Source organism: Ovis aries, chromosome 19 (genome assembly GCF_016772045.2).
Source record: "Ovis aries strain OAR_USU_Benz2616 breed Rambouillet chromosome 19, ARS-UI_Ramb_v3.0, whole genome shotgun sequence".
Classification (NCBI taxonomy): domain Eukaryota; kingdom Metazoa; phylum Chordata; class Mammalia; order Artiodactyla; family Bovidae; genus Ovis; species Ovis aries.
The window spans coordinates 58,674,593-58,701,869 of NC_056072.1; the positions used below are offsets into that span (position 1 = coordinate 58,674,593).

General features: G+C 63.7%; 1 protein-coding gene across 8 annotated transcripts in view; it reads left to right on the forward strand.

Moving 5' to 3' along the window:
* Positions 1 to 27,277, forward strand: part of IQSEC1 (IQ motif and Sec7 domain ArfGEF 1) — a 138,825-nt gene that overhangs the window by 30,537 nt on the left and 81,011 nt on the right. For 5 of the 8 annotated variants that reach the window (XM_042236464.2, XM_042236461.2, XM_042236462.2 and 2 more), the window contains exon 1: positions 13,109 to 13,461. The exons of 2 other annotated variants lie outside the window; for them this stretch is intronic. In XM_042236464.2, the coding sequence (XP_042092398.1) occupies positions 13,397 to 13,461 (65 nt within the window). In that variant the 5' untranslated portion in view covers positions 13,109 to 13,396. Of the gene's footprint in view, positions 1 to 13,108; positions 13,462 to 18,841; positions 18,937 to 27,277 lie in introns of those variants that run through there. One more of the 8 variants, XM_042236466.2, reaches the window with a different exon arrangement.

Sequence of the window (27,277 nt, forward strand, 5' to 3'; positions counted from 1 at the left end):
GCAGTGAAGGCCCGAGTCTCTACATCCTGATCTACCCTTGGTGTCAAAAGCCGGGTGATGTTTTTAATAATTAAAGGAGAGAAGGAGAGTGTAAGTGGTGTGGGCCTCCACCCCAGCTCTGCGCGGTGTCAGGCATCCCGGAGCAGAAGCTGAGACACGCACGGCTGTTCTCTCGGTCTCTCTAGTTCCTGGCCCTCCGAGGTTAGGGGCTCTCAAGGACAGTGACATCCGTGCGTTTTCTCTCCCCACAACCTGACTGTGGAGCCTTCCCTCCGAGCGCATGCAGATGCCACCGCTGGCTTTCCGATGTAGGACTAAAGTCAGGCCAGCTGTTTTACCATCCCCTCGCGCTGGATGTAGTGGAGGCCAGGTGTATGGAAAGCAGTGTGAAGACGCTAACTTTGGAGAGAGGCCCCCGCCCGTGGCCTCAGTCCGTAAATGCCGCAACCTGGCAGCTCCAAGCTCCCAGCCCGGGAAACCAAACGCAGAGACTCGGGGCTGGTCAGAGGCTGCCGGCCCCTGCACACACCCCTGAGCCCAGGCGTCTGCAGGTCCAGCGCCTGAGCCTTTGTGACTGGAGGGCAGCGTGGGCTCTGCCGTCTGGCGGGCTGGGGGTCCAACCCGGCCAGGCCTCCGCTCATCGCTACATGTCGCTTCCTCGGCTGCTTGTTTAGGGGCTGGAGGCCGCCTGCGTGGTGCCTCCAGGAATCTTTGCGGCAACCTCGCGGAACAGAACCTGGTTTTCGTCATGTCTCAGTCCAGGAAACAGCGGCCCCGAGCGGGCAAGTGACCGTCTTGAGGTCACGGAGATGGGCTGTGGTCACTGCAGCCCCCACGACCAGCCCCGCCCAGTGGTGGCCGCACGCGTGGTCACCCTGTGCAGCCCCTCTCGGCCCCGTGAGGCCGCTCCGCCTGCAGTGGCTGTCTCAGACCACCCCGCTTGCCGCGGCTTCCTTCCCTCAGAGTCGGTGTGCATTTTCCCATCTGGTCTCCTGTCTGACGTCAGACAGGGCTCCTTGAAGACGAGGGGCTGGATCCTCAGAGGCCTCACCCGCTCACCTCGTGGCTGCTGCAGGCTGAGAGCTGGACACATAGACGGGGTCTCCCCGTGTGGCCTGGGCTTCCCCACAGCTTGGTGGTGTCTGGAGAAAAGGGGAGTCGTTGTTCAGTTGCTCAGGCACGTCTGACTCTTTGCGGCCCCACGGACTGCAGCACGCCAGGCCTCCCTGTCCATCACCAACTCCCGGAGTTCACCCAAACTCATGTTCACTGAGTTGGTGATGCCATCCAACCATCTCATCCTCTGTTGTCCCCTTCTCCTCCTGCCTTCAATGTTTCCCAGCATCAGGGTCTTTTCAAATGAGTTGGGTTTTCCCATCAGGTGGCCAAAGTACTGGAGCTTCAGCTTCAGCATCAGTCCTTCCAGTGAATACTCAGGACTGATTTCCTTTAGGATGGACTGGTTGGATTTCCTTACAGTCCAAGGGACTCTCACGGGTCTCCCTCGGCACCACAGAGCCTGGAAGCATCAATTCTTGGGCGCCCCAGAGCAGGTGCCGCAGGGAGAAGGGAGTGGGGGCAGACAGAGCCAAGGACAAGGTGCTGACTTGTACGATCAGGCGTCAGAAGTCCCTTGGCCTGTCTGCATTCTGTTCGCAATTGTGAGCGTCTCGGGACACAGTGATTCCCAATCACTTCTGCTCTCTGAGCTGAAACGGACTTAGGAAGAGGACCTAATGGGCGTGCGGGCACCCGGGACACCGTTGGCTCTCAGCAAATAGTGGGTTTTCTTTTTAGGTATTTATTTTTTTATCCATGAAGTAAGTTCAGAGAAAGCGTGGACGTGACTCAGGAGAGGGAGCGGTTATTTCATCTGGGAAAACCTACAAGAGCAGACACGGGCCTTGAGGGCTGAAGAGGGTTTTCCCAGCTCCGCAGGGGAGGCGAGGCGCTAAGCAGGACAGGTGCAGCAGGAGTGAGGATGGTGGAGCGTGCCTGCTGATCCCGTGGGGGCTTTGCTGGTGAGCCGCAGAGGTCCCCTGGGGCCAGAGGTGCACTGCACCCTGTGCGGGGAGGCAGTCCCCGGGGGATGCGGACGGGCAGCAGGAGCGAGTGTGCGTGCCAGGCGGGTGCAAGTTGTGCCCACCCCCCCACCCCACCTAGGTGCTTCTGCCAGTGTTTCGCCAAAGGCTCACTTTGTCCCCACTGCCAGAGGCCTTGAGAAGCTTGTCTCTGGCTGAGTACTCGGCACAGATTCAAGAATCCAGCAGCCGGAGCTGAACCCGGCCCAAGGTTCGAGAGGAGAATGAGTGTTGTTGGATGGGACGCCAGTGTGTCCTTGCTGGGCACATCCAGAGGGCGTTTAAGCAGACCCTCACTGCAGGGCTGGCCTGGCGGTCCGGTGGTTAAGGATCCCCCTGCCAATGCAGGGGACACAGGTTCAATCCCTGGCCCAGGAGGACGCCCCCTGCCGCAGAGCAGCTCAGCCGGCGCACGACAGCTGCTGAGGCCCGCAAACCCTGGAGCCGTGCCCCGCAGCAAGAGAAGCCACGCAACGAGAAAGCACGGACCGCAGCCGGGGAGTAGCCCCCCTCGCCGCAAACTCAAGAAAGCCCGCGTGCAGCGGTGAACAGCCAGCGCCACCAAAAACAAATAAATCCACTCAGGAAAAAGGCAGACGCTACAGGTGTCGGTGGGCCCCAGGGCTCCTGGCCTTCGACTGACCGCTTCTCCCCGCTGGCGGCCTTAGTGAGGCCCCGCCGGCGGCCGGAGGCTGGCGGAGATGGGTGTTAAGAGTCACGCAGATTTTACTCAGGGGAGTGTTGCTGCTGGGGCAAGACCCACTGGGCTCTCCTGGCGGACGCCGCCTGCCTCCAGGGTAGCTGCTGGACTTTGCACGTGAGATTAATTCGTACTGAGCCGCGGTCTGCACCTCAGCCGGGCCCTGGCGGCCACTGATGGATGGCTCAGCCTGCCCGAGGGGCTCCAGGAGCCCAGGCGACTCAGAGGAGGGGAGAACTAGGCCCACGTGTTTCTGAGCTGAGACCCTTGTCCCGTCAGGGCCTGCTATGGGCAAGGTCAGTAGTGAAGTCCTAAGCCCCGTGTCTCCAAGTGCGCCTGTGTTCTCAGATGGGGCCTCTAAAGAGGCGATTCAGGTGGCATGAGGTCACTAGGGTGGCCCTACTCCAGTGGGACGGCTGTCCCTGTGGGAGGCAGAGATCAGGACTCACACAGACACACGAGGACGCCCGGGTCTGATAGTAAATTTCACGTGTCAGCTTTCCCGGCCGTGGGGTGCCCAGGCATTTGGGTCAGCATTATTCTTAACGTGTCTGTGAGGGTGTTTCTGGATCAGATTAACACTGAATTCAGTAGAGCAAAACAGACTGCCCTCGCCGATGTGGTGGGCCCCGTCCAGTCCACTGAAGGCCCGAACAAGACCGAAGAGCCGCGTGAGCGTGCACTGCGCCGCCTGCCTGGCGGCCCTCAAGCTGGGACGCCGTGTTTTCCTGCGTCTGGGACTCAGATGGAAGCATGGGCTCTTCCTGGATGTCAGGCCCCCCAGCGTCGGGACAGAAAGCCTTCCACCAGCTCTCCTGGCAGTTCTGAAGCTCCAGGTCTCCAGCCCTCCAACTGCGGATCTTCTGGCCGATCAGCCTCCACAGCAGTGCGGCCAGTCCTCCCTGTGGCAGATAAACGTGTTATGTGTTTACGTATGTGTGTGTGGATAATAAAGATACACGGTGCATACACACACACCCTGATGGCTCTCCTTCTCTCGAGAACCCTGACTAGTGCACCATCCTGGACGCGGTGCGAAGCCAAGGACAGAGGCCTCGGGAGAAGCCAGCCTTGCCGGCACCTTGGCCGCAGACCCCTGGCCGCCGGGACCCTGAGGCGATGAGTTCTGTTGTGTGAGCTCCCGGCCTGGGGCGTCTGTGATTGCAGCCCTAGCCGACTTCTCTAGGGCCTCCCCTTCCTCATCCGTGAAGCGGGTACAAGGACCCAGTCTCAGGTTTACTGTGTCTTGTTGGGCACAGGATGCGTGCCCAGCAGCAGAGCCCATGTGTGTGGTGTGTGGTGGGCAGGGCTGGGACCTGGGCGAGGCCGGTGAGGCGTTTGGCTCCGGTGTGAAATGTAAATGGGCAGCAAAGAAACTCAGCAAACAGGTAAACAAATGTCAGGATTGCGCGTCAAGACGGGCGGCGTTCGCCTCACGACCCTGTGTTGCTCTGCCATCTTTTCCAAGGGGCTGCGCCCGGTGCGCCCTGCAGGGTGAGTTACGGGGGCTGATGGCAACGCGCACGAGATCAGGCAGCGTGAGCTGTCTTATAACCATCTTTTCCGTTTAGAGTGTTACTCACTTCTCCCCTTGGGTCTAAAATAGGGAGGCTGCTGTGGGGTATATATGGGGCTCATTCCTACTGGCTTCATTCAGGGTCCAATGTGCAGGCCCCGAGCGGGCCGGTCCAAGGGCCGCGTGGTCTGCCCGCAAAGGGCCGGACGGGTCTCCTCTCAAAGGTCATCTGGGAAACGCGGTGCCCTCTGTGTGTCTGAGACGAGCTTAAGACCAGGGACCGTTTCTCCACAGAGGCTGTCACTAGGCCCGCTGGTGACTTGGAGTAAGATCTGAGGATTAGATAGCAGTGTTGAACTGACGCTGGAGGCTGTACTTTGGTTCTGTCAGAGAGCATCCTTGTTTTCAGGGAAGACGCAACATAGCAAGGACTCGAGGTGGGCAGCTTCCTCTCAGGCAGCTGATTGTAAGCGTGCGTGTGCGTGTGTGTGAAGGAGCGTGATAGTAAACAGGGTACACTCTTGACATGGGGGATCTGCACCAAGGGCGTGAGAACACTCGGCTTGCAACTTCAAGTCTGAAATTAACTTCGAATACAAAGTAGAGGGAAAGAAAAAAAACACACAGCGTCAGGGTTCGCAGAGGCCCTCGCCTCTCCTGCGCCCCAGCCTCCTCCTGGTGCTTCAGATCCCAGCCTGAGGGACGCCTCCCCCAGGAAGCCCTCCGGCTCCTGACCCAGCGCAGCCCCGCCTCCCGGGCGGCCTCCCGCCTGGTTTCCTCAGCGTCCTTCCTTCGCTGAGCGTTTGCCCTCTGGACCCTGCCTCCAAGTGTCAGCTCTGCGGGATTTTGTCTTATTCACCGCTGCCCCACGTCCCCAGTGCCTTGCGTACAGCCGGTGCTCAATAAACACCTGTGAACAAGGGAAGATGTGACGATCTCGGGCTGCAAGTCAGAAACCCTGGAGTCTTCTCACTCCCGGCTCCCCCCGCTCAAGACTTCCCGCGTGACCTTGGGCAGCGGCCGCCCCACCTGAGCCTTGGCTTCCGCATCCCTGCTGGGCGCTGACACTGCGGATCGCGTGACACAGGGCGGCCGTCTCTGCCCCCGCGGCCACGTCCCGGCCGAGCCCCTCTGTGCTGCCCCCCATGCCTGCTGCCGCTCCCCCCTGGTGGAGAAAAAGGGGAAGGTGAGGAAGCGTGGCTCTTGCACCTACCGCGGCCCAGAGTCAGCCTGCAGGAGGGCCCGGGAGCAGCGTGCGGGCGTTCGGCTCTCTCCCAGGCTCCTCGGAACAGGGCTGGGTGGGTGAGCGGCACCCTTGGCAGGACACAGGATCCCCCTGAAACTGGATCACACTGTCTTGTTTTCACGGCAACCGTGGACTTACGGCAAGTGATACTGGTTTTCCATGTAGGGGAGTGATCTAAAGTTTCCTTTCAAAATACTCGTATTCGGGGCGAAAGCCAGCTTCTTCACGTGGCATTTTGGGCCTCACCGCAGACTGTTCGTGCTTGCAGACTTAGAGCTAGCTGGAAGCAGGTTCAAAGCCCGCCCCCCGTGAGCCACGGGCCTGCACCAAACGCTGCCGCCTCGCCACCCCGCCAGCTCCCTTCCGCCCGCCGCCCGCTGCTTGCCGTGTTCAGCTTTCCCAAGTGATCTCCAGCAGTGTCTTTTTATCATCACTTGGCTCAGATCGGGGGCCTATCGAGACCCACGCACCGCAGGGGCTGCTCGAGCCTCTCTCCCTCCGGAAGCGCCCAGCCTCCGTCCGCCCGCGGGCTGCTTGTTAGAGACGGCAGCCTGCTTGCCTCTCGCCCGCCCACACTCAGAGTCATGTGGTCATTGCCCCACGTGCCCTTTCGCCTGTTCCTCTGTCTCCTGAACTAACTGCGAGTTAGACCTGGAAGCTTCCCCAGACGCTTGCTGTTGTTCAGTCGTGACCCCATGGACTGCAGCACACCAGGCCTCCCTGTCCATCACCAACTCCCGGAGCTTACCCAAACTCACGTCCATCGAGTCGGTGATGCCATCCAACCATCTCATCCTCTGTTGTCCCCTTCTCCTCCCGCCTTCAATCTTTCCCAGCATCAAAGTCTTTTCCAATGAGTCAGCTCTTCGCATCAGGTGGCCAAAGCATTTGAACTTCAACTTCAGCAACCATCCTTCCAATATAGGGTCCAGCTTTTTAAAGCAGTTGATCTTAAAAGCAGATATTAGCTAGTATTCAATGAAATGCTGTAAGGGCCTTGGGAACTGTCTGTGACTAGACGCTGGTGACGGAGAAGGTTCAGCCACCGCCCAGGCAGGTCTGAGTGTTGGGAAGCAGGTGAGGAGGTGAGGGCCTGGCCTGGGGTGAAGCGGTCCTCACCAGGCCTCTGCACACATGTGGCGCACACACACACAGAGTTAAGGGGAGGGTTCCTGACTTGACCTACATGCCGGGACCCAGGGAGCTCTGAGCCAGCTAAATAACACCTTTTCAGCACCGAATGGGGGTTGAATGTGCAGCTTTTCTCCTTTGCCTAAGAAGGAGCTAGGGAAGGGCACAGCCTGCAGGGAAAGGAGTTCAGGATAGACCTTGGGAAGGACTTCCATGCCAGGCCAGTGTCATGCGGAGGTTGTAACGGGTGCTTGCGGGCAGAGCTGGTTCAAATCCCGCCCCTCTACAAGCTTGGTTTCTGTGCCCTGCAGATGACATCATAGTAGAGTCTGCCTCATAGGATGAGTTTCCCTGGTGACTCTGCCAGTAAAGAATCTGCCTGCAATGCAGGAGACCCGGGTTCGATCCCTGGGTCAGGAAGATCCTCTGGAGAAGGAAATAGCAACCCACTCCAGTATTCTTGCCTGGGAAATCCCATGGACAGAGGAGCCTGGCAGGCTGCAGTCCATGGGGTCACCCTGACCCCAGTTGGTGGCCCCCGTCGCCCTGGAATGGGCTCCCCCCGCCACTCCAGAGCAGCCTGGAGTCCGGTGTTTTCCCTCAGGCGGCGGAGCTTGGTAAGATCGCACAGTCATCTGCATACTTCCTGCTTGCCCAGCCTGCGGGCAGCTGACACGCAGGCGGGACTGTAAGCAGCCCCAGAGCCCACCGTGGACAGGTCACCTCCCTTCTGTGGGCCGTAGTGTCCTCATTTGCAAAATGAAAAGCCGGGGGATCGAGGGGGAGAGATGTTCATTCATTCAGTAGGTGTCCAGTCATTGACGCTTCCTGTTGGCTGGAGTGTCTGCTGGGGGCGTGAGACGTTGAGGAGCAAACCCACACCCACACGCAGGCCACTGCCAGCCTGCTGGTGTGGGTGCTGTGAGGAGGCACACGCGACTCTGGAGCTGGACCAGTCGCAGCGGCTTCCTGGAGGAAGGGGCAGCTCAGGGAACCTTGACGGGGGAGAAGGGGCAAAGGCTACAAGAGGCCCTGGGGCCAGTCAGCCGCGACTCTGCTGGGTTTGGTGCGCCCAGAGATAGCCCGGGCTTCCCTGGGAAAGAGCCTGCGTGCGCTGCGGGAGACCTGGGCTCAGTCCCTGGTTGGGAAGATCCCCTGGAGAAGGGAGAGGCTACTCACTCCAGCATTCTGGCCTGGAGAATCCCATGGACTGTATGGTCCATGGGATCACAAAAAGTCGGACACGGCTGAGCGACTTTCACTTCACTTCACTGACATAGCCCACGTGGCCTTTTAGATTTTAACTTATTGGCAACGTCTAAAATCCAGGAGTCTTTATGACAGAACTCCGGATTTTTGACTAGTGAAAATCCAGAGCCCTCGTTCCTACAGAGCAACGGTTTTCCCTTCGGACGGAGTGTGGTCCTCCCCACCCTGTCCCACCGATCGCCCCTGCCTGCTCCCCCACGCTGTCCCACGTCCACTGTCCGTGGACAGGACGTCCGTCCGCCCGTGGTTCAGCCCCCTGGGCGTCAGGCCTTTGCCTCCCCCCATCTGACCAGCAGCCGTCCCTGCCGCTCTGGGGGGTGAATGGCTGTAGAATCCATCGCACGTCCCCGCGCCGGGGCCGCCCCCTGAGGCCCCGCAGCGGCTCCTGGCTCTGCGCTCATCCCCTCCAGCCTTCCGTGTGCACGGTAGACAGGGCAAGGCCCTGCACACATAGGGGGGCTTGCATGCTGGCCTCCGTGCCCCCCACCCAAAACCATGGTCTTGGTGAAGGTCTTCTGTGGCTGCCCCCGAGCAACCCCTCGGGCCCAGAGGAGAAGGCAGAACTCAGGTTCCCACGTGACCCAGCCCACGGAGCAGCCTTGGACCTCCATTTCCCATCTGGGAAGTAGGCTCATCCAGGGGCCCCTCCCTGCAAGGCACCCGCTGCTGGAGGGGTGCAGGACGGTCAGGGGACTGGAGGAGGCTTGATCTTCATGTCAGGGGACTGGAGGAGGCTTGATCTTCATGTCAGGGGACTGGAGGAGGCTTGATCTTCATGTCAGGGGACTGGAGGAGGCTTGATCTTCAGCCCGCCGCATGCGGGACGCTGCTCCAGGCCGCGCTGGGAGAGGCTGCGGAGACAGAAGGCAGGACTGCACTCACCTCCCTCTCAGCCTGTGTGCGCCCAGCCGCGGCCAGGCCGGAGGCGAGGGGCTTGGGTGTCATCCGGCCCAGGTGTCAGAACCCTCATGCATCTGTAGGAAACGGGCGCCGCCGTGAGGACAGTTGCGATTTGGGTGGTTGACATGGGGCCGACTCGGGTGATGTGCGAAGCGCAGAGCCGCGTGGACGTCCTCCCTGCCCCCGCGGGCTCTCCGAGCGGAGACCGCAGACTGGGGACCGCAGACACAGGACCACAGGGTGAGAGAGGCCACAGCTGGCTTGGGACGGGGGATGGAAGTGGGGGAGGTGGGCCAGGGCCGGTCGTTGCTCTTCCACCAGCCCCCGCCACTGCCGGAAGGCATCTGAATTTGCTTCTTCCTTGGTGCTGGTCAGCACTCCCACTGGAGAGCCTGCCACGCTGCGAGGCTCTCCAAGTCCCACACGGCGTCTGGTGACCAAAGCAGGTCACGTGGACGGAGCAAACGCACAAACAGCTGGCTTCCTGGAGGCGGTGGCCTGTGAGTCGCGCCTGGAAGGGCAGTGTATCAAGTCCTGGCAGAAACAAGGGGTTCGCTGGGGTTGCTGCAGCGTGCCGGGCTGTGAGCAGCAGGGGGCTGGGGTCAGGGAGGTCGCAGAGGGCAGCCTGGCCCCTGTGCTGGCAGTGATTAGGGGGTGGGGGCGCTTACTTGGGCCTGAGGTGGTGGGGGGAGCCGTTACATGAACCCAGAAAGAGAGAGCTGTGGGTAGAGGCGCCCGCCAGGCCCCGTGCCTACGGAGACGGGGCAGTGAACCCTTGCTGGGGTCTCCCCCTGGCCTCACCCACCAGGAAACAGGTGCAGAGTTCCCGGCCCAGGGTGGGTGGGCCTGGGGGTGTGGCTGGAGTAGGGGTCACTCGCAGGCACCAGGAAGCTCCATGCAGGCGGTGGGTGGCGAAGGCCTCGCCTGCCTGGCCGAGGTCAGCTGCGGGGCGGGAGCCGGGTGGGCTGAGGAAGGCTGACCCAGTGAGCGCTGGAGAGGCCGTGCAGGGGTCTGGCTGGACGGGGGCTGACCGCCTCAGCTCACCGCCAGGGAGCGGGTGGGGCACCCGTTTGCTGAATGAGACAGAGGGGCGAGTTGGGGTGTTCGGAGCCTGAGGACCACAGACGCTCCTCACCAGGCCCGTAGAGGGGTCACAGCCCACTGGGCCTAAGGCTGGCCTGGGGTTCCTAGACCCTCCCTCGGGCCCCAGAGGAAAGGCCCCCGCATCCTGTTCCTGACCTGCTCCTCGCACACTGCCCTCCCCACCCAGCTGCTGCCTCCCGCAAGCGGGCACACACCCCCGTAGGCCCAGTTTCCCGTGACGTCGGCATCTCCCAGGAAACAGCCGCGTCCTTCCCTCCACCGGGGTGGCAGTGACCTCACCCCCAGGGGGCCGGCTGAGTCACAGGCTGAGGGTGGCCGGCCGGCCAGCTCTCCGCAGAGCCTGGCTTTGGCCAGGCCGCTGGTGAGAAGGACTGGCGGAGGGCGTGAAGGCTTCCGTGACCTTCCCTCACCTCCTGGCGGCCCTGGGTCCATGGAGGGGGAGGGGGACAGCGGTCACTGGGCACCCACACTGCCCAGCGTGCCAGGGGCTATCGATAAGACACGCGCACCCCAAGAGGCTGAGTCCCATGCCCAGGGTCACACACATCCATCATCACAGCGCAGAGGGGAGGGAGTCCTGACCCGTTTTGCAGAGGAGCAAACAGGCTCAGAGACGACGCGTGTGGGGACAGGGGAGTCAGGGATGGACCAGGCCTTTGGCCCCTATACTCGAGGACAAGCCACCGAAAACATTCAGAAGACCTCAGGGCACTTGGAGCCTCAGTTTCCTCATCCATAAAATGGGGGCGGTGACACCCGCCCCTTGGGGATGGGGGCAGTGTGAGAGAGGACAGGATGGGGCAGTGTGGGGATGGTGGGGCGGCCCCCGCACTCCCCAGGCGCCCGCCCGGGCACTCTGCTCTGTGGCAGCCTCTACCGCTGCCAGCCCAAGGCCAGGGTCGGGCAAGTGCAGGGCTGGACCCCAGTGGTGGCCTGGACTGGGGCTGCGGGGCTTCGAAAGGCAGGTCGTCAAGAGGCGCATGGGAGGCGGCTCCTGGCTCAGCCCACTGGGTGCGGTCACCCCAGGGGCTCCCCACACCCTCAGACAGCCACCACAGCCCATCCTCGCCAAGGAGCAGACCTCCGAGCACATGATGCCCTGGGCGCTGAGAAAGCCGTGCCCGTCGCCTGGCCTCAGTTTCCCCATCGGTAAGGCCGAGAGAGGGAAGCCCCGCCTCGGGACAGGGTGTCCTCCAGCACGAGAGGAGCTGGGGAGGGCCCCCCGGGGTCCTGGGCACAGGGCGTGCATGTGCGGTACGCGAGACAGATGCTCCTCCAGCTGGGGGTCCGGGGGTCTGCACCAGAGCTGGGGTGGCAGGACCTGGGGGACATGGGGACCCAAGAGACATAGGAGCCCAGAGCCTGGGGCCGTGGGACCCGGGAGCCATGGGGACCCAGACCTGCTGGTCCACCTGAGGCTCCAAGTGGCCGAGGATGCATCGGGGATGGAGACTTGGGGACCAAGTGAAAGGCAAGGGGCTGACCGGGAGGATGGAGGAGGGCTCAGGACGGGGGGCTTGCTGCCGCCACCTCTCACAGCTTTCGATCCTTGCGGGGACGCAGGACGCCCAGGCCGGGGCTGGGGTGGTAGCTGAGGCGGTGGTGACTGAGGGGACCGATGATGGGTGCGTGGGTGGTTGGCACAGGGGTAGAGGGATGCGTGTGGCTGTGTGGATGGATGGATGGGTCCGTGGATGGTTAATGGGTGGACCTGTGAGCACGGGTGGGTCGAGATGTGTAAACAGGCTCTCCCACGCCCACAACAGGTGTTGAGAAAGCTCCCACCAGTAGGACAGACCAGATAAGCCCCTGAAGGGAGAGCTTGCTTAGTGTGGCAGAGGAAGTGCAGCCTGTTTGGGGAGCAGCAGGGGGGCTTGCCCCAAGGGAGCGTTTCCTTAGGTCGCTGGAGTGCCCAACTTTGATAGGTAGTGAGGTTCCTGTCGCTGGGGGGCATTCAAGGGCATTCAAGCTGAAAATGGGCCGCCACTTCCTCAGAGTGCCGTGGAAGACTCCTGCGGCAGGTCGGGGCCTGCTGTGGTGGTGTCTGACAACAAGGAGAGAGAATTTGGGTTCTCAGGCCCGCAGGAGGCCATGGTCTCTGTTGAAGCCCAGCTTCCTTTTGGAGAGAAAATTCTTTCCCGGTGTAGGGGCCAGACGAGCATGCAGCTGCCGTCCCCTCTGTGAGAATCGGGCTGGAATCCGCAGCAAAATTCCCCATCCTGCACAGGCCAGGGCCAGGGTGGGCAGGGGGCCAGGCCCAGAACAAGGCTTTGACCCGGAGACCTGGGCAGGCCCAGCCCCAACCTCCCTGACCTTCTGTGGGCAGGTGAGGCCCTCCCTGAGCCTCGGGTCCCTGGAGGATGAGATGGGAGCCCTGGCGGCCGCTGGACAGCAGCTGTGTGTGGGCTCCGGGCCCACCTGCTCTCGGGGGCTCCCTGGGGGCCGTGGGTGGGAAGAAGCCGTGAGTCACTGTCCCTGCCTGGGAAGCCCCCACTGACCGTTGTGGGCTGGGCCTGGGAGCAGCTGGCAGGGGGCGAGGGCGGGGCCCTCCATCCAGCGGGGGTCCCCTCCAGAAATGGCCGGGACCCGACCAGACCCCACAGCGGCTGAGGGGAGCCCACCGTGCGTCCCTTCTCCGACCCACGGGGGCCAGGGAAACTGGTGATAAAATCCCCTCCGTCAGGCAGATGGGGGAATGGGTGAGTGAGCCCTGGACCCGTGCTCAGGGCTCCGTGAGGCTGGGGTGGGGTGGCTGGGGGACTGAGGCCAAGGAGGGGCCCGGCACCCCCCGGGTCATCTCACAGTGAGGGGGTGCTAGCCGGGGCTGGCAACTCCGTCTCCCCCGCCAGATGGAGACCCCCAGGGCGGGCGGCCACGCGCCCGGGAAGCCTCCAGCTGTGTCTTTGTTCCCTGTCCACCCAGGCTTCCTCCGGGAGCCAGGGCAGACAGCCCCCTTGTCCTGACCGCGGTGGGCAGGGCCGCGGCGGGCGGGTGTTGGGTTGAGGCCTCTGGGGAGCTGACGGAGGATGCGAACCGCCCTCGCCTCCCGCCCGCCTCCCTCCCCGTCCCAGGCCGGCCTCTGGACGGAGGGCCAGCCCTGGGCCCCGGGTGGACGCCCCTCGCCCGGCCCGCCCAGTGACTCACTGCTCCCCTGGCCCAGGGCCACCGCCGGCTCCTGGCAGGAGGCGAGGAGAGCGAGGTTGTGCCGCGGAGCCGCAGGGTCGGGTGTGCGAGCCCCACTTGCCGGGAGGGGCTGGAGCCGCGCGAGGTGGGAGGCTGGGACCTGCGGGGTCGAGACGGCCGCCCCCTCCCCGCGCCCCGGGCCTTCTCTGTCTCCCTCCCACCATGGAGAAGGAAGTGACCTGAGAGCCAGCCCCCCGGCCGGAGCCGCCCGGGGCCTGGAGGGCAGCACCGTGGGTCCCCGGCTGCCCACTCCCCGCTCGCCAGGCATGAAGGGTGGCGGCGGCGTGTGGAGCCTCATGTGGAAATCCTGCATCTCCGTGAGGACCCTCAGGTACCGGGGGGACGGGCGAGTGGACGCAGCTGAGCCCAGCTGTGGTCGGCGGGCGGGGGCGAGTGGGCACCGGCTTGCCCGGCTCTGTTGGCTCCGGGAGGTCCAGGGCAGCCCAGCCCTAGGGCTGGAGGCAGGACGGGTCCCCCGGCGCCCTCTTCTGGGGCTCTGGGGTGCCCAGGTGCCCTGCAGGACGCCAGGCAGGCTCCAAGTGGCTGGCAGCCTCCCCGGTGGGCGTTTGCCACGGCACACTGGGCGCAGCGGGGGGCCTGTCCCAGGCCCCTTGACTGTCTCCCCGGGTGAGATGCGCTCAGCACTCAGCGCAGGCTGTTTGCCCCCGTGGGCCACGTGCGTGCGAGCCGCCGTTTCACTGGCCTTGGCGGGTGACACGGCCTCACCTCTCCGGCCAGAGTTTCCCACCTGCAGATCCTAGAGGCTTAGCGGGAGGGCTGAGGGAGGGGGCAGTGGCGGGGCCTGGCTCCCAGCCAGCACGAGGTAAGCTGACTCCCCTTCCGCCAGCTGGGGGGTGCCCGGAACCAGGTGTGATGGGGGTGGAGAAGGCGGTGCACAGAGCTGGCCCGGGGCGGGGGCACCACCCCCGCCAGCCGGCCCCAGCCCCACCCCGCCCCCGGGGCTTGTTTCCAGCCTTCGCAGCTGCTGAAAGGGCTCAGAGCTGGAGCAGCAGCCAGGAGCTTGAGTGACCTCAGACCAGGCTGGGCTCCGAGGCTATAGGGGGTGGGTGGGGCTTTGAGACCCCGCCTATTTGGATAACACCTTGGGGCATATTTTTTACTACACGGGGAGGTTTTAGGAAGAATAGAGGTGGGAAGATCCCCCGTCTTTCTTCCCACCCTCGTTACCTGGCATGTAAACTATAGGGCGTTGCTGATGCACAGGGAGGCCTGGCGTGCTGCGATTCATGGGGTCGCAAAGAGTCAGACAGGACTGAGCGACTGAACTGAACAGAAACTATATAAACTCTCCCTTGCTTCCTCCCTCCCTTCCTGCCTTCTTTCCTTCCCCAAATACTTGTGACCACTTAAATGAAATGCCTACAATAAAAATAAACAATAAAACGTCAGGATCGGGAAAAGCACAGTTTAGGATGTCATGACTTGAAAGTGAAGTCCCTCAGTCGTGTCTGACTCTTTGCGACCCCATGGACTGTAGCCTACCAGGCTCCTCCCTCCGTGGGATTTTCCGGGCAAGAGTACTGGAGTGGGTTGCCATTTCCTTCTCCAGGAGAGCTTCCCAACACGGGGACTGAACCCGGGTCTCCTGCATTGTAGGTAGACACTTTACCTTCTGAGCCACCAGGGAACCATCATGACTTGGCAGGGGAAAAAAAGGCAGAGCAGGAGAGAGATGGGCACGATCCTGGGGTCCTTTTGTGGAGATGAAAATGGTTGAGCTTCCCAGCAGCCAAGGGGAAAGGGGAAAGCCAGCCTCCCCGGTCTCTCTCACCGTGAGAAGCCAGCGTGCCGAGGACCCTGGTTGCCTCTGCTGCTAGGGGGGAGTGTGGGAGCCCTGGGCCTCACCCTGAGTGGGCGGGAAGGCGAGGGCCATTGCAGGGCCAGGCTGAGGGCAGACAGTGAGGGCTGAGCTTTTCTTGGGTGGGGAGGCCGGCTGGCTGTGAGAGCAGAGCAAGGAAAGCTCCCCCCAGTGAGTCAGCAGCTGCCTGTCCCTCCTCAGCCCCTGGGACGGACCTCCCCGGGCAGGCACCTTGGAGGCCAGGCCCGGCGGAGGGCGCGTCCCTGCGCGCCCTTCCCTGTGGCCGCAGCGGGATTTTCCTATGTCCTGTTCTCTCCTGCGGTTTCCGGGGACAGGCACTCGGGAAAACTCAGGGCTTGTTTACAGGATGCGGTGGGCGCAGGCCTTGCGGTGGGTACTGCCTGCCAGGGCCTCATGCCAGGGCCTCAGCCCAGGAGAGGAGCAGCCCCGGCGGGGGTCACTGCACAGCCACCCGGGGCTTGGGGGGCTCGGTCAGTGCCCCTGGTGTTTGTGGGCACTGCTGGCCGTATAGTGGTGACGGCCGTCAGTGACAGAGGACCAGCTCTAGGGGGCTGTGGGCACCACAGTTGGCACTGGGTTTGCCCCAAAGCCCCGCTCAGTGCCTGTACGTGCAGGGCGCTGTGTGGTTACTTGGCAGGACAGGCCTGGCGGCTGGGGGGCCGCGGGGGGCTTCAGGCTCCAGCAGATGCACTCTGGTCTCTGGGCCCACACCCCGCTTGTTTGGGGAGCCCCCAGGAGAGCCAAGACCACTCCCCGAGAGAGACAGATGGACAGAGGGGGCCAGCCCACACTGGGGTGGGGGGATCCCAGCCCCTGGGCTGCGGGGGGAGAGCTGAGTCAGCAGGAGGGCAGGGCGGGTGGCCGCAGGGACAGACTGCGGGGCTGCGACGGATGCACATACTTTCCCACTTGCGTCTTCAGATTCCGCGCCGCGTGCGCCTGTCGCCCTGGCTGGGCCGCTCACATCTGGAGAAGCGCGAGGTGTGTGGGGAGCAGGCTGCCTGGCCAGGCCTGGCCCCCTGCCAGCACTTCGGGGGCCGTGTCCGGGACGTTGGTGGCAGGGTCCCTGGGCCTTGGGCTGAGGTCGCTGATCGGAGGCCCCAGGCTCAGGGCGAGAGGGACATAGCTCCGGGGAGCGGGGTGCAGACCCCCCCCTCCCCGGCCCACGGCGGTGGGTGTCAGATGCGCAGCCGCCGGCCAGCCACTGAGCGTCTCTGGCCCGTTTCCTTGCCTGTTAGATGGGGGGCGGTTCCAGCAGGGCAGGCTTCTTGGGGCGATCCTGAGGGGGTCCCCGTCAGCACCCAGAGGCCAGTGACACAGTGCGGGGAGCCCAGGCTCGTAACTCAGGGCACCCCCTCCCCCCCGCCCCTCCCCCCCGCCCCTGCCCACCGCAGAGTCTGGAAGCAGCTCAGCCCGTCCTATCGCGTAAGTGACTTTTAGGGTTGTTCTGAGATTAAACGGGTCAGTGTCTGTGGGCCTGCAGGCAGGGTAGGGGTGTGTGTGTGTGAGACAGGTTGGGCAAGAGAATCACTTGTGCACCTGGCATTACTTGGGGAACGAGAGATCGGTTTCTGCCCTGGGGGAGCCGGCGGGGCATTTGAGCTGCGGTGGAGGTGGGGGGTGTTGGAGCTGCCGGTTGGGGGCGGGGAACAGGGCAGCCCCCTTGGGGCGCAGGCTGGGGATGGGGCGGTGGGGAGCTTGGCTGAGCAGACCCCGCCCCCGGCATCTGGGAAGCAGTGCTGGGGCACAGCTGGCAGCTGGGCCCCGGGGCGTCCGGGGAGCGTCCTGGACAGTGAGCCGTCCGAGGCCCCTGCGCGGGGCCTGTGTGCACACCTCGAGGGCGGGGGCTCGCAGCCTACACACGAGCCTCTCCTGACCCCCCTTCTCTGGGCAGCCGGGGCGGGAGATCTGAGCTGCCCCTCCGAGCTCACGCAGACCCTCAGGCTTCAGACCCCCTGAGCCTCAGCCCTGCCGTCTTCCCTCCTCTGCCCCCTCCCCCCACGGAGTCTCTCTGCAGGACTTGAGGACCTACTCAGCGCCTGGTGTCTACCCTGGGAGGGGCACTGTCTGCCCCCGCAACCACCGCCTGGGGCAGAGGAGGCGTCAGGGCCCCAAGGATCTGGCGTTGTTGGTTTCCTATGGGGTCACTGGGGGCCCTTCTTGGTAGGGTGGCTCTCACCCTCAGGGAGCTGGGCAGGGAGGTGGCGGAGTGGGGCACAGGCCACCCCAGCAGGTGCGGAAAGCCGGAGCACCTACTGTGCGCGGGGCCCCCAGCAGTGAGGATGCCGACGGCCTGGTCTCTCGGGGCTGGAGCTGAACGATAAACAAACAGATGAAGACGTCTTCAGACAGGGACTCGGGGAAGAGGGTGAGACTAGGGGGAGCAATGGAGCAGCCGGGCAGTAGGGGCCACGTGACCTGGTGGTCCAGAGAGGCCTCCCCAAGCGCCCTTCAGCTGAAGAGCAGGCCCGTCCCTGCAGCGGAACGGTGTTAGCCGTAAAAAGGGAGGAATGGACGAGCCTTGAGAATCTCAGACGGAGGGACGGGGGCCGGTCACGCAAGGCCGCAGACACGAACGTCCACAGGAGGCAAGTCCGCTGACCCAGGAACACACGAGCGCCTGTCCAGGCTGGGGTGGAACGAAGAGGGCCTGCCTAACGGGTGTTTCTTTCTGGGACGATGAAAACATTCCAGCCTCAGAGGGCGGTGATGTTTGCGCGACTCTAAAATATACTGAGAGCATTGACTTGCTCGCTTTATTTTTTGAATTTTTATTTTGGCTGCACCGCGAGGCCTGTGCGACCCTAGTTCTCTGGCCGGGGGTTGAACCCTTGAGGCGCTGAGCCTAGCCCTGGAGCCGCCAGGGAAGGCCTGTGAACGGCACACTTTAAATGGGCGAGTGTTGCGGAACGTGAGTGTTGCGGAAACTGTTTTTAAAACAAGACAGAGGAAAGAAACACCTGGTTCAGGGGGTGGCCCTGAGCTGAGAGTGGCAGGAAGTAGCAAACTCAGCAAGTGCCAACGCCCTGAGCGGGAGCAGGGTTGGTGGGGAGGGAGTTGGGATGGATGCGCAGCCCTCAGGGCCCCGGGTCAGGTCGAGGACTTCAGAGTCAGCTGAGACAAGGCAGGGTGCGCAGCAGGATAAAGCTGCAACTGTGCTGTGTCAAAACTACCAGGCTGCCGCGCGGAAACAAGATTGCAGGAGTGGGGGGCGGTGGCGCGGTGTGGGCGGGGGCGGCTGGCGAGAGCAGTCAGAGATGCCCAGGGGGCTGCCCCAGGGGACAGGCCGCCCCATGGGGGATGCCCTCCAGGAGGAGGGGATTAGGCACGGCCTCCAGGAGTGGGGGATGGGCCGGGCAGTGACTGGGGGTGGCCAGGGGCTCTGCAGGTGGGGGACCGGGAGCTGAGTGCGAGGAGGCCTCGGGGGGGCCTCCCCGACCACAAGGAGGCCAGCTGACCGCCCCACCCCTGGTCCCCTGTGGGCCAGAGCAGCTTTGAGACTAAGTAGGGCAGAGTCCGCCAGGCCACCTGTCGTCTGCCTTTGTCCTGCCCGCCTAGGCTGGTCCGCAGAGAGAGGGTCAGTGCCGAGTGGCTGGAGAGCCAGCCGGGCCCCTGCGCTTCTGAAGAGAGCGGCCTCGAGGAAACTCGAGTGGCCCCTGAAACGCGATCGGCGCGAGAGCCGGCCAGCAGGAAGCTGTATTATTCATTGAGTAAATCCCTGGGGCCTGCCTGGTCTCCGGCCACCTGCACGGCCCAGACCTGGACGGAGAACCCCCAGGGCAGTGTCCGGCCGGCTGAGGGCGGTGGGGCCCGAGGGTGCCCGGGGCGTGGTTTCCTGGATGCGGGCTGGGCCGGGAGGAAGTGGGACCTCAGACGGAGGCGGGCGGCCCGCAGCTGGTGCCCCGGGGCCACGGACGCAGGCTGGGTGCCCGGTGCAGGAAGACCGCCACCCTCTCCCCAGGGACTGTGAGTACGCCCACCGCCCGCCCCGGGCGGGCAGGGACAGGGCTTGGGCACCCAGGGGACCCACGGGGGCGCCGACCGCCCTGGGGCAGCGGCCGGGCGGAGGGCCTCTCGAGCCGCCCCCAGGGCTTTGGGCTGCTTCCTGGGACTGCTTTCTGCCCCTGCTTCTCCGCGCCTGGACAAGCTGGCGTGGTCGGTGGCCCCAGCGTTTCCCACAGCGGCCCGGAAGGGCGGTCGCAGCTGCAGAAGGGAAGTTCACTGGCGTCCCCGGCGGTGAGACTCGCCGCATGCCCTGTCTGGGGGAGGATGGCCAGAGCCCCTCCGTTCACCCAGGCCGGGGTTCTCTGTCTGGGGCCCCACGACCCCCGCAAGAAAGAGAGACTCTGGGCCGTGCCCATTTCACAGCCGAGTCAACTGAGGGCCCCATGTGTGGTGTGTGGAGCCCCCATCCCCCGGGGAACACACGCTCGGGGCACTCGTAGGCTGAGGCAAGCGGGCAGAGGACATCCCCAGGCTCCGGGACCTGGGCTTCCTGTCTGCCCACCAGTCCACTGCGGTCCACTTTCTCCTAAGTGGGCTCTGCCCTAGGGACACCCCGCCCGCCCCACCGACAACCGTGGCTTCTTTCTGAACTGGTCCAGCATGGAGCCGTGAGGCTGGAGGGACTGGGGACAGTCCCAGTGGGGGAGCTGCTCTGTGCACGCGGAACAGCGACTCAGCGAGGCGCGGGTGCAGTCCCTCAGGAATTCCCCGGGTGGGGTGGGCCGGCGACCTGGCCCGCAGGGAGATTCCCCACCCCGGGTGGCTGTCCCCCCAGTGACCTGAGGGCCTGTGCGCGGCGTCCCAGGCCGGCGTGCGAGGCGGACCTGGGGTTTGGACCCGGAGCGCCCCCTAGCCCCTCAGGGCGTCACACCGCCGTCTGCGGGGGCAGGGGTCAGTGTTCCCGAGATGACCCCATCACTGGCTGCGCTTCCTCCTTTGCAGGCGGTCAGACTCCAGTCCTAAGGAGGGGGTCTCCGCCCCACAGGCGCCCTGGAGCCCGCACTGGGGTGGGGACGCACGGCTGAGGGGTGAGCTCCATCCAGGGCTGCCCTCCGAGCTGGGTCCGACAGGGCTGCCCGCTGACCCCCTGGGCCAGGGGCCGCAGCAGGATCCCGGCGGTCAGGCTGCTCAGGGCCCAGGGCTCCGGCCGCAGCTTCTCAGGCATGACCTGCCTTTGTCGGGTCCCAAGGTACAGCGGTGGGGGGGGGCCTGGCCCGGCAGATGGATGCTGGCCAGCCGGCAGAGGACCAACGTCCCGAGGGCAGGTGGAAGGGGGTGATCCGGGCCGGGACAGCAGGGCCTGGGCGGGCGCTGTGGTTGGCTCTCGTGGGGGACCCTGGGCGGGCGCCCTGGTTGGCTCTCGGGGAGCCTCGGACAAGGTGCTTCCCCTCCTGGACCGCCCATCCTCTCCTGCCCTGCAGGCCCCAGAGTTGCAAGCTGAGCCCCCTGCCGCTCTGCGCTCTCAGCACCTCGCGGGTCCCTAAACCCAAACATTCCACAAACAGCACTGTGTCATCTCTGGGCGTCCGAAAGGGTCGAACAAACCAGATTAAAGGGCACAGGAGGGGGTGAATGGCGGGGAAGGGGGCCACTGGGGGGAGTGTGGCTTGTTTTCATAGAGGCACGGGGCCCGTGTGACACAAAGCCGCTGGCAGGCCCGACTCACGACCTCACGGGTGTCAGAGCTCAGGGACGAGCGGAGCTGGGGCATCATGAAGTAGGTAGCCTGATGGCGATCAAAAGAGCAGGCGGCGGGCAGAGGGCCACAGCGGAGCGGCCTGTGGGGGCCCAGGGCCCTGAGCCGCGCGGGGCAGGCTGTGGGGAGCCGTGCGGGGCGTCCCGCTGTTCCCTCTCCTGAAACTTCCCAGAGTCCCCGGCTGAGTCCCCGCTGCCACCGCCTCAGCGCAGCGCTGCTGAAACAGGGCCTCAGGCTCAGCCCTCCCTCCTGCTGGCCCTCTGAGGCAGCGGGCCGCCGCTGTGTAGACGCCCCGGTGAGTCCGCCCTGGCTCTGCGCCCCGCCCGCGCAGGCCTGGTCCGCTGCACTTTCTCTGCTTCGCCGTCACCAGGAAAGTTCAGGTTGGTGGGGCTGCCTCCCTGCACACCTTGAAGAGTCTGCACCCTTGGGGAGATTTTTCCCCAGGCCTGGACGCTTATTTGCAAGTGACACTTTCCCCTAAGGGCCTCCCCAATAGCTCAGTTGGCAAAGAATCCGCCTGCAATGCAGGAAACCCCGGTTCGATTCCTGGGTCGGGAAGATCCGCTGTAAAGGGATAGGCTACCCACTCCAGTATTCTTGGGCTTCCCTGCTGGCTCAGCTGGTAAAGAATCCGCCCACAATGTGGGAGACCTGGGTTCAATCTCTGGCTTGGGAAGATCCCCTGGAGAAGGGCAAGGCTACCCACTCCAATATTCTGGCCTGAAAAATTCCATGGACTGTATAGTCCATGGGGTCACAAAGATTCAGACACGACTGAGCGACTCTCACTTCACTTCACTTTCCCCTGGAGCGGCGTCTGGGTGGGACACAGAGACCGTGGAGCTGCCGGGCCCCCACCCTGCACTGCCCCCTGGACACCTGCCGGGCCCCCACCCTGCACTGCCCCCTGGACACCTGCCGGCCTCATTGTGCTTGGAACTCTCTGTTTGGAGAGAGCCAGGGCCACGTAGAACCCCAGCGTCAGAGAGCCGGAGCATGTGGGTCTTCAGAACCCTGCTCAGAAACGAGGCCACAGTCACGGGACGAAGACCAGCCGGGCGTGGGCACACTGTGTCTGGAGCTCCAGGTGGCCCCCAGGCTGGGACCTGGGTCCACTGGGCATCGTATCTGCAGACTGTCAGCCGGGTGCAGGCAGGAACGAGGGTCCGCACGGCTGCCTTCACTCCCTGAGTCCCGTGAGTGTGGGCCAGGCCACCCTGAGGTGCCCTCTGACCTTCACCAAGAGTCTTCGGAGGAGTGGTCATCAGCCCCCTTCAGTGGAAGAGCAGAGCCCCGCCCAGAAATCAGTGTAACATCGCCCGTCTCTAGCACAGCAGTGAGACGCCAAGGCCGGCAGAGCAGAGTGCCTGGGCTGCACCCAGAGGGCTGGCCGGGGCGCTGGGCTGTGGCCAGGCAGCAGAAGCAGGCTGAGGGCCCAGACTTCCGTGGGAGCCCCTCTCTGCGGCTTTCCTGGGCATGTGCCCTTGGGCGTCTCAGGTCAGCTCACCAGCCTTCCCGGTAGAGGCCCTGTAGTCACAGGTGACAGAAAAATCGGGGTCAAACAGGCTCATCTGTAAAAGGAGCTTTTCCAATTCACGGAACTGGAAAGTCTGGGGTAGTGGCTTCAGGAACGGCTGGACCCAGGAGTTCAGTTTATGGACTGGGTTTGGGCTTTTCAGCTCTCTCTTTGCTTTCCTCTCTGCTGGCTTTGCTTTGGCCTTCTCCACGTGGGTGCCTGGCAAATGTGGGGAGTGCTGCCCGACTCCGTGATGAGCCAGCTGCAGGCGGTGGTGAGCCTCACGCTGCTTCTGGCATGTTGTTGACAGTGCCCTGGGGCAGAGGGGACAGGAGAGAGGAAGTTAGGAGACCAGCAGTCAGAGCTGACCAGGGGTGAGCTCCAAGGCCTGTGGGAGCCCCAAGGAGCAGCGGTGGAGTTTATATCCAGACAGCTTCCCCCGAGGCTTCCTGGAGGAGGCGGCAGCTGAGCTAAACTTTGAGGGCCTGGAGTTGACCTGGGGAGAGATGCGAGAGAGCAGGAGCCCTGTGGCTCATCCTGGGGCTCAGGCCAGCTCAGGACCTGCACACAGCAGGGTAAGCGGGCTGTGCCCGGCTCCTGGGGCACCTGCCCAGGGCCCAGAGTTCAGGACAGCTGCCTGAGGGTGAGAAAGACAGGATGCCAGGGCCTACGAGTGGGTGAAAGGTGGCCTGGCTTCCAGGCCCTGAGGACAGGGAGGAAAAGAGCACTTAGTGAGCACCTACTGTGTGCCCATAACTTTCTGTTGCCCGTGCCGGCCACACCACGGCCCTGGAGGTTCCCTGTTCCCTCTTTGCAGAGGAGGAGCGGCTGCTTGATCGGAACAAGGCTTTTCCAAGTCAGCCATCTTTCCCCACAAAGGCAGAAAGTGCGCCTCGCCCGTCGGCCAGGGTCAGCAGCCTCTGCTCTACCAGCAAGACTGCCAGGCTGTCCCCGGCCGTGGTGCATGGGGAAGTCACCACGTTCAAAACAGTTGTGTGTTGAAACACCTTCCCAGCAGCAGGCTGACCACCCCTCCCATCACATCAGCAGCAAACACAGTTAACGTGAAACCCAGGGCCTGCAAAACAGGGCTGCGTCAGAGCCAGGGACGGTGACGACTCGTGAACCCGGAGGCCTGCACGCCTCAGTGGCTACGGACGGTCACCCGCTCTGAACAGCCAGGAGACCAGCTTCGCTCTGAGTCTTAAAAGCGATTTTTTTTGTGGCCAGGCTGAGTCGTGTTGCTTCGCGCAGGCTTCGCTACCTGCAGCAAGCGGGGGCTACTCTCGGCTGCGGGTGCAGCCTTCTCAGTGCCGTGGTTTCTCTTGCTGCGGAGCGTGGGTTCCAGGCCCTCCAGCTTCAGAGGGTGCGGCTCGCGGGCTCCAGAGCCCAGGCTCGGTCACAGTGGCTCATGGGCTTAGCTGTTCCGCAGCATCTGGAATCTTCCATCAGACCAGTGTCCCCTGCCTTGGCAGGTGGCTTCTCACCCACTGTTCCACCAGGGAAGTCCTTCAGCGAATTTCTAAAGCCCTTCTCAGCCGCCCCTAAAGCATGTTCACTTGGCAGAGGTAAGCCAGGGTGGGAGCAGGGAGGTGGCGGGTCGGTGCCCAGCCCCCATGTGAGTGACTGTGACTCCCTGGGCAGCCCCCGGTGCCTCTCTGAGCCTCAGTTTCCTCCTCTGCACACTGCGGATTGCGTTTCCCAAGGTGAGGGTGAGATAGCTGTACCTGGGCGTGTCCGCGTGTTATGATGTTACAGCGGCTGCGTAAATGTCAGTGGTTACGTGGAGTGAAACGGCCGTTCTCGGTGTGATTACGACATTGGTATTTCTTACTGTCTAATAGTTCTTTGGCCATGGCACATCCCAGCTGTGCCACGCAGGGCCTTCGATCTTCCTTGTGGCTTGTGGGACCTTTAATTGCCAGAGCTTCCCTGTGGCTCAGATGGTAAAGAATCTGCCGGAAATGCGGAAGACCCCGGGTTCGATCTCTGGGTGGGGAAGATCCTCTGGAGAACTGGAACGGCTACCCACTCCAGTGTTCTTGCCTGGCCTGGAGAATCCCATGGACAGAGGAGCCTGGCGGACCACAGTCCCTGGGGTCGCAGAGTCGGACACGACTGAGCGGCTGACACGCGGACGCTGCCCCAGCTGTAGCAGGGGAGCTGCTAGTTCCCTAGCCAGGGGTCGAACCCAGGTCTCCCGCACTGCAGGCGGATTCTTCACCATCTGAGGCACCCGGGAAGAAGCTCTGCTCTGCAGAAAGGGGAGTATTTAGGAGAGGGTTCCAGGCAGAGGGTTCCAGACCAGCATCAGAGCCTGCTCCGGAGTGCGTGTAAAGCCAGGCGGGTGGAGAAGGCGCAGACGGGTGGGATCTGTTGGTGTGTCCGGGGAGCCGCAGTCAGTGTTGGGGGGCGTGGGGTCTGGAAGGGATGAGGGCCGGATCGGGGCCGAAAAGGCAGGGGGGGCCAGAGCCCCTGGTGCTGCGCCGTCTGTGAGCGGGGGGGTCAGATTGACCAGTGTTCTTTTGGTTACAAGCGATGGAAGCAAAAGCCCGGGCTGGCTTATTGCCTTCGATTTCTAAAGCAGACAGGGCTTCAGGTACAGTTTAATTCAGGAGCTCAAACCGTGTGTCAGAGACACGGGCGTCTTTCTCCCTTCTTTCACAACTCCCCCCTCAGGCAGCCTCTGCTCGTGGGGCCCCCCGGCTCTAGGTTTCCAGTAGCCTGTGAACAATCCCCGCAGAAACGGTTCCAACAAATCGCAGAAGAGCCTTGGGTCACAGGCTCATGCCTGGCCCAGTCGCTTTGGCATGGGGGTGGAGTACTCAAGTTAGGGGTGGGGTCCATGGACGCAAGGTGGACTTAAGAGGGGAGAAGGGGATTTCCCCAGGGAAAACCGGGGCTCCCCAGCTGGGCTGGGCAGGCGCAGTCTTCCAGCACCCCCGCTGTGATCTGATAAGACACCCCAGGCGCTGTGCTCGGCAACTTGACCTGCGTCACCGCTTCCTGTCGGCCCGTTAAGATCCCCATTGTGCAGGTGAGAAAACCAAGGCCCGGGGAGTTACAGCCACCTGCCCAAGTTCACACCATGAACAAACGGCCCGCAACCTCGAATCACCGTGGCCCCAAAGCCCAGGCCCTTAACCGTCTGCGCACTGCTTCACGGTAATGAGACCTAGGGTGGAAGAGGACGCCTGGGGACCTCGTATGGAGGACGGGGTGCAGGGGGCAGGCAGGAGGCGGGGCCACACAGGCAGAGAGGAGGGCCCCTGGGGGTCGCAGCTGTGGGGGCATCCCGACGCTGCCATTCTGGCTGGCCTGCTCCGGGCGTCTCAGCAGGAGGACGCGAGGCGTGAGGTTGCATTCATGCTCCCACCACGGGCACAGGGCACTTCCGGGGAATTTCCGGAGGAAGCGGTCGAAGGCAGGTGACCACCCGCCTGGCACAGGGCCAGGGAGGGGAGCGGGCCGGATGGGGAAACAGCCGCTCCCCACTTCCCTTTTCGGCCCTGAGACTTCCCAGGCGAGAGGCCCGCCTCCCTGGTGACATCACAGCAGGTCAGAGGTCAACCCACGCGCAGCCTCCTTGCACAGAGGGGAAACTGAGGCGGTGTGGGCCCAGTGGTCAGCCGCTGGAGAAGTCTGGCCGCCTGAGTGCCAGTCCTCGGTGCGCTGCCTTGCTGTGTGACCTCGTCAAGCCTCAGGACTCAGTTTTACGTCTACAGAGTGGACCCAAGATGACGTCCCAGAGACGACAGAAGATGGCTTGAAGGCCTGGCACCTGCAGATGCCAGTGAGAACCGGCCGCGACGATTCCTCCTGCGCGTGCTGAGCGCAGAGGGGAGCGGCTGAGACCCCGCACCCAGCTCTCTGCGGGCCAAGACGTGAGGCGGCCTTGGGCAAGTCACCGTGCGTCTCTGGGCCTCAGTTGCCTTGTCTGGGAAGTAGGATCATCCCTGGATGTCTCCTTCCCGCTGGCGGCGCGGCGTCCCCTCCCCTCGCAGCTTCCCTTCCTGCCCGGCCAAGCACCCGCAGCATGCAGGCTCTACTCACGCCCTCAGCGGTCAGGCCACAGTCCCTGGTGCCCCCTCTCAGGTGGCAACTGGCCCCCAGCGGGCGCCCCCACGCTCTGTCATCTTGCTGATCAAGCGGCCGCAGGCGGTCATGGGAGAAGGGCCCAGTGGTGCTTCTGGAGGCTGAGCCTTTGCTGACAGCGCCCTGGCCCTCTTCTGGGGGTCTGCCTGCCCCCATCCTCACTGCGGTGGGCGCTGGGTCAGCACCGCACCCATGGTGTGGCCATCTCCTGCCACCTCCCCCTCAGACCAGGCTGGGAGCCGGAGGAGCATCTGCAGGGTGTCACTGCCCGCAGGGTGAGGGCCTCTAGAAGCCAGACGCGGAGGACGGCGCGTCGGGCTGGGCGACTCGGACAAGCGTGTCTGCTCCTGAGTCTGTCCTGTTGCTCTCATTCAGTCGCTCGGGCGTGTCCACCTTTTTGGACCCCGTGGACTAAAGCACGGCAGGCCTCCCTGTCCATCACTGTCTCCTGGAGTCTGCCCAAGTTCACGTCCATTGAATCGGTGATGCCATCCAACCATCGCATCCTCGGTTGCCCCAAGTCTGCCTGCTCCCCTGTAAGAGGGGAGAAAGACGCCCACCCATGGCGAGGGCTTTGTAACCCTGAACTGGAAGCACAACAGGGAGAGTCTGGGCTGCAGCAGGGAGGGTCCAGCCAGGTCAGAGCCCAGCTCTGTGCAGGCCACGGGCTCTCCCGAAGGCTGCCTCCTTCTCGCCCCGCACAGGCCTCTGTTCTGTTTAAAGGGCAGATCAGTTCCCTGGGGTCCCGGACGCTGCTGGTGGGGCCCCCACCCCTCCAGAGAACGCTTGAGGGCTGGGTTCTGCCTCCCATGGCCCAGGCTGGGCCCTGAGCTCTGACAGCCGGGGCAGCCGTCCTAGGGATCAGTGTGCCGATCCATGTTTCATTTCATGACTGCTGTGTGACAGGCCATCCAAAGGCTGTGGCCCCAACAGCATGGGCAACTGTGCCCAGGCCGGCCCACTGGGGCCCCTGGGCTCCCTGGAAAGTCCCAGGT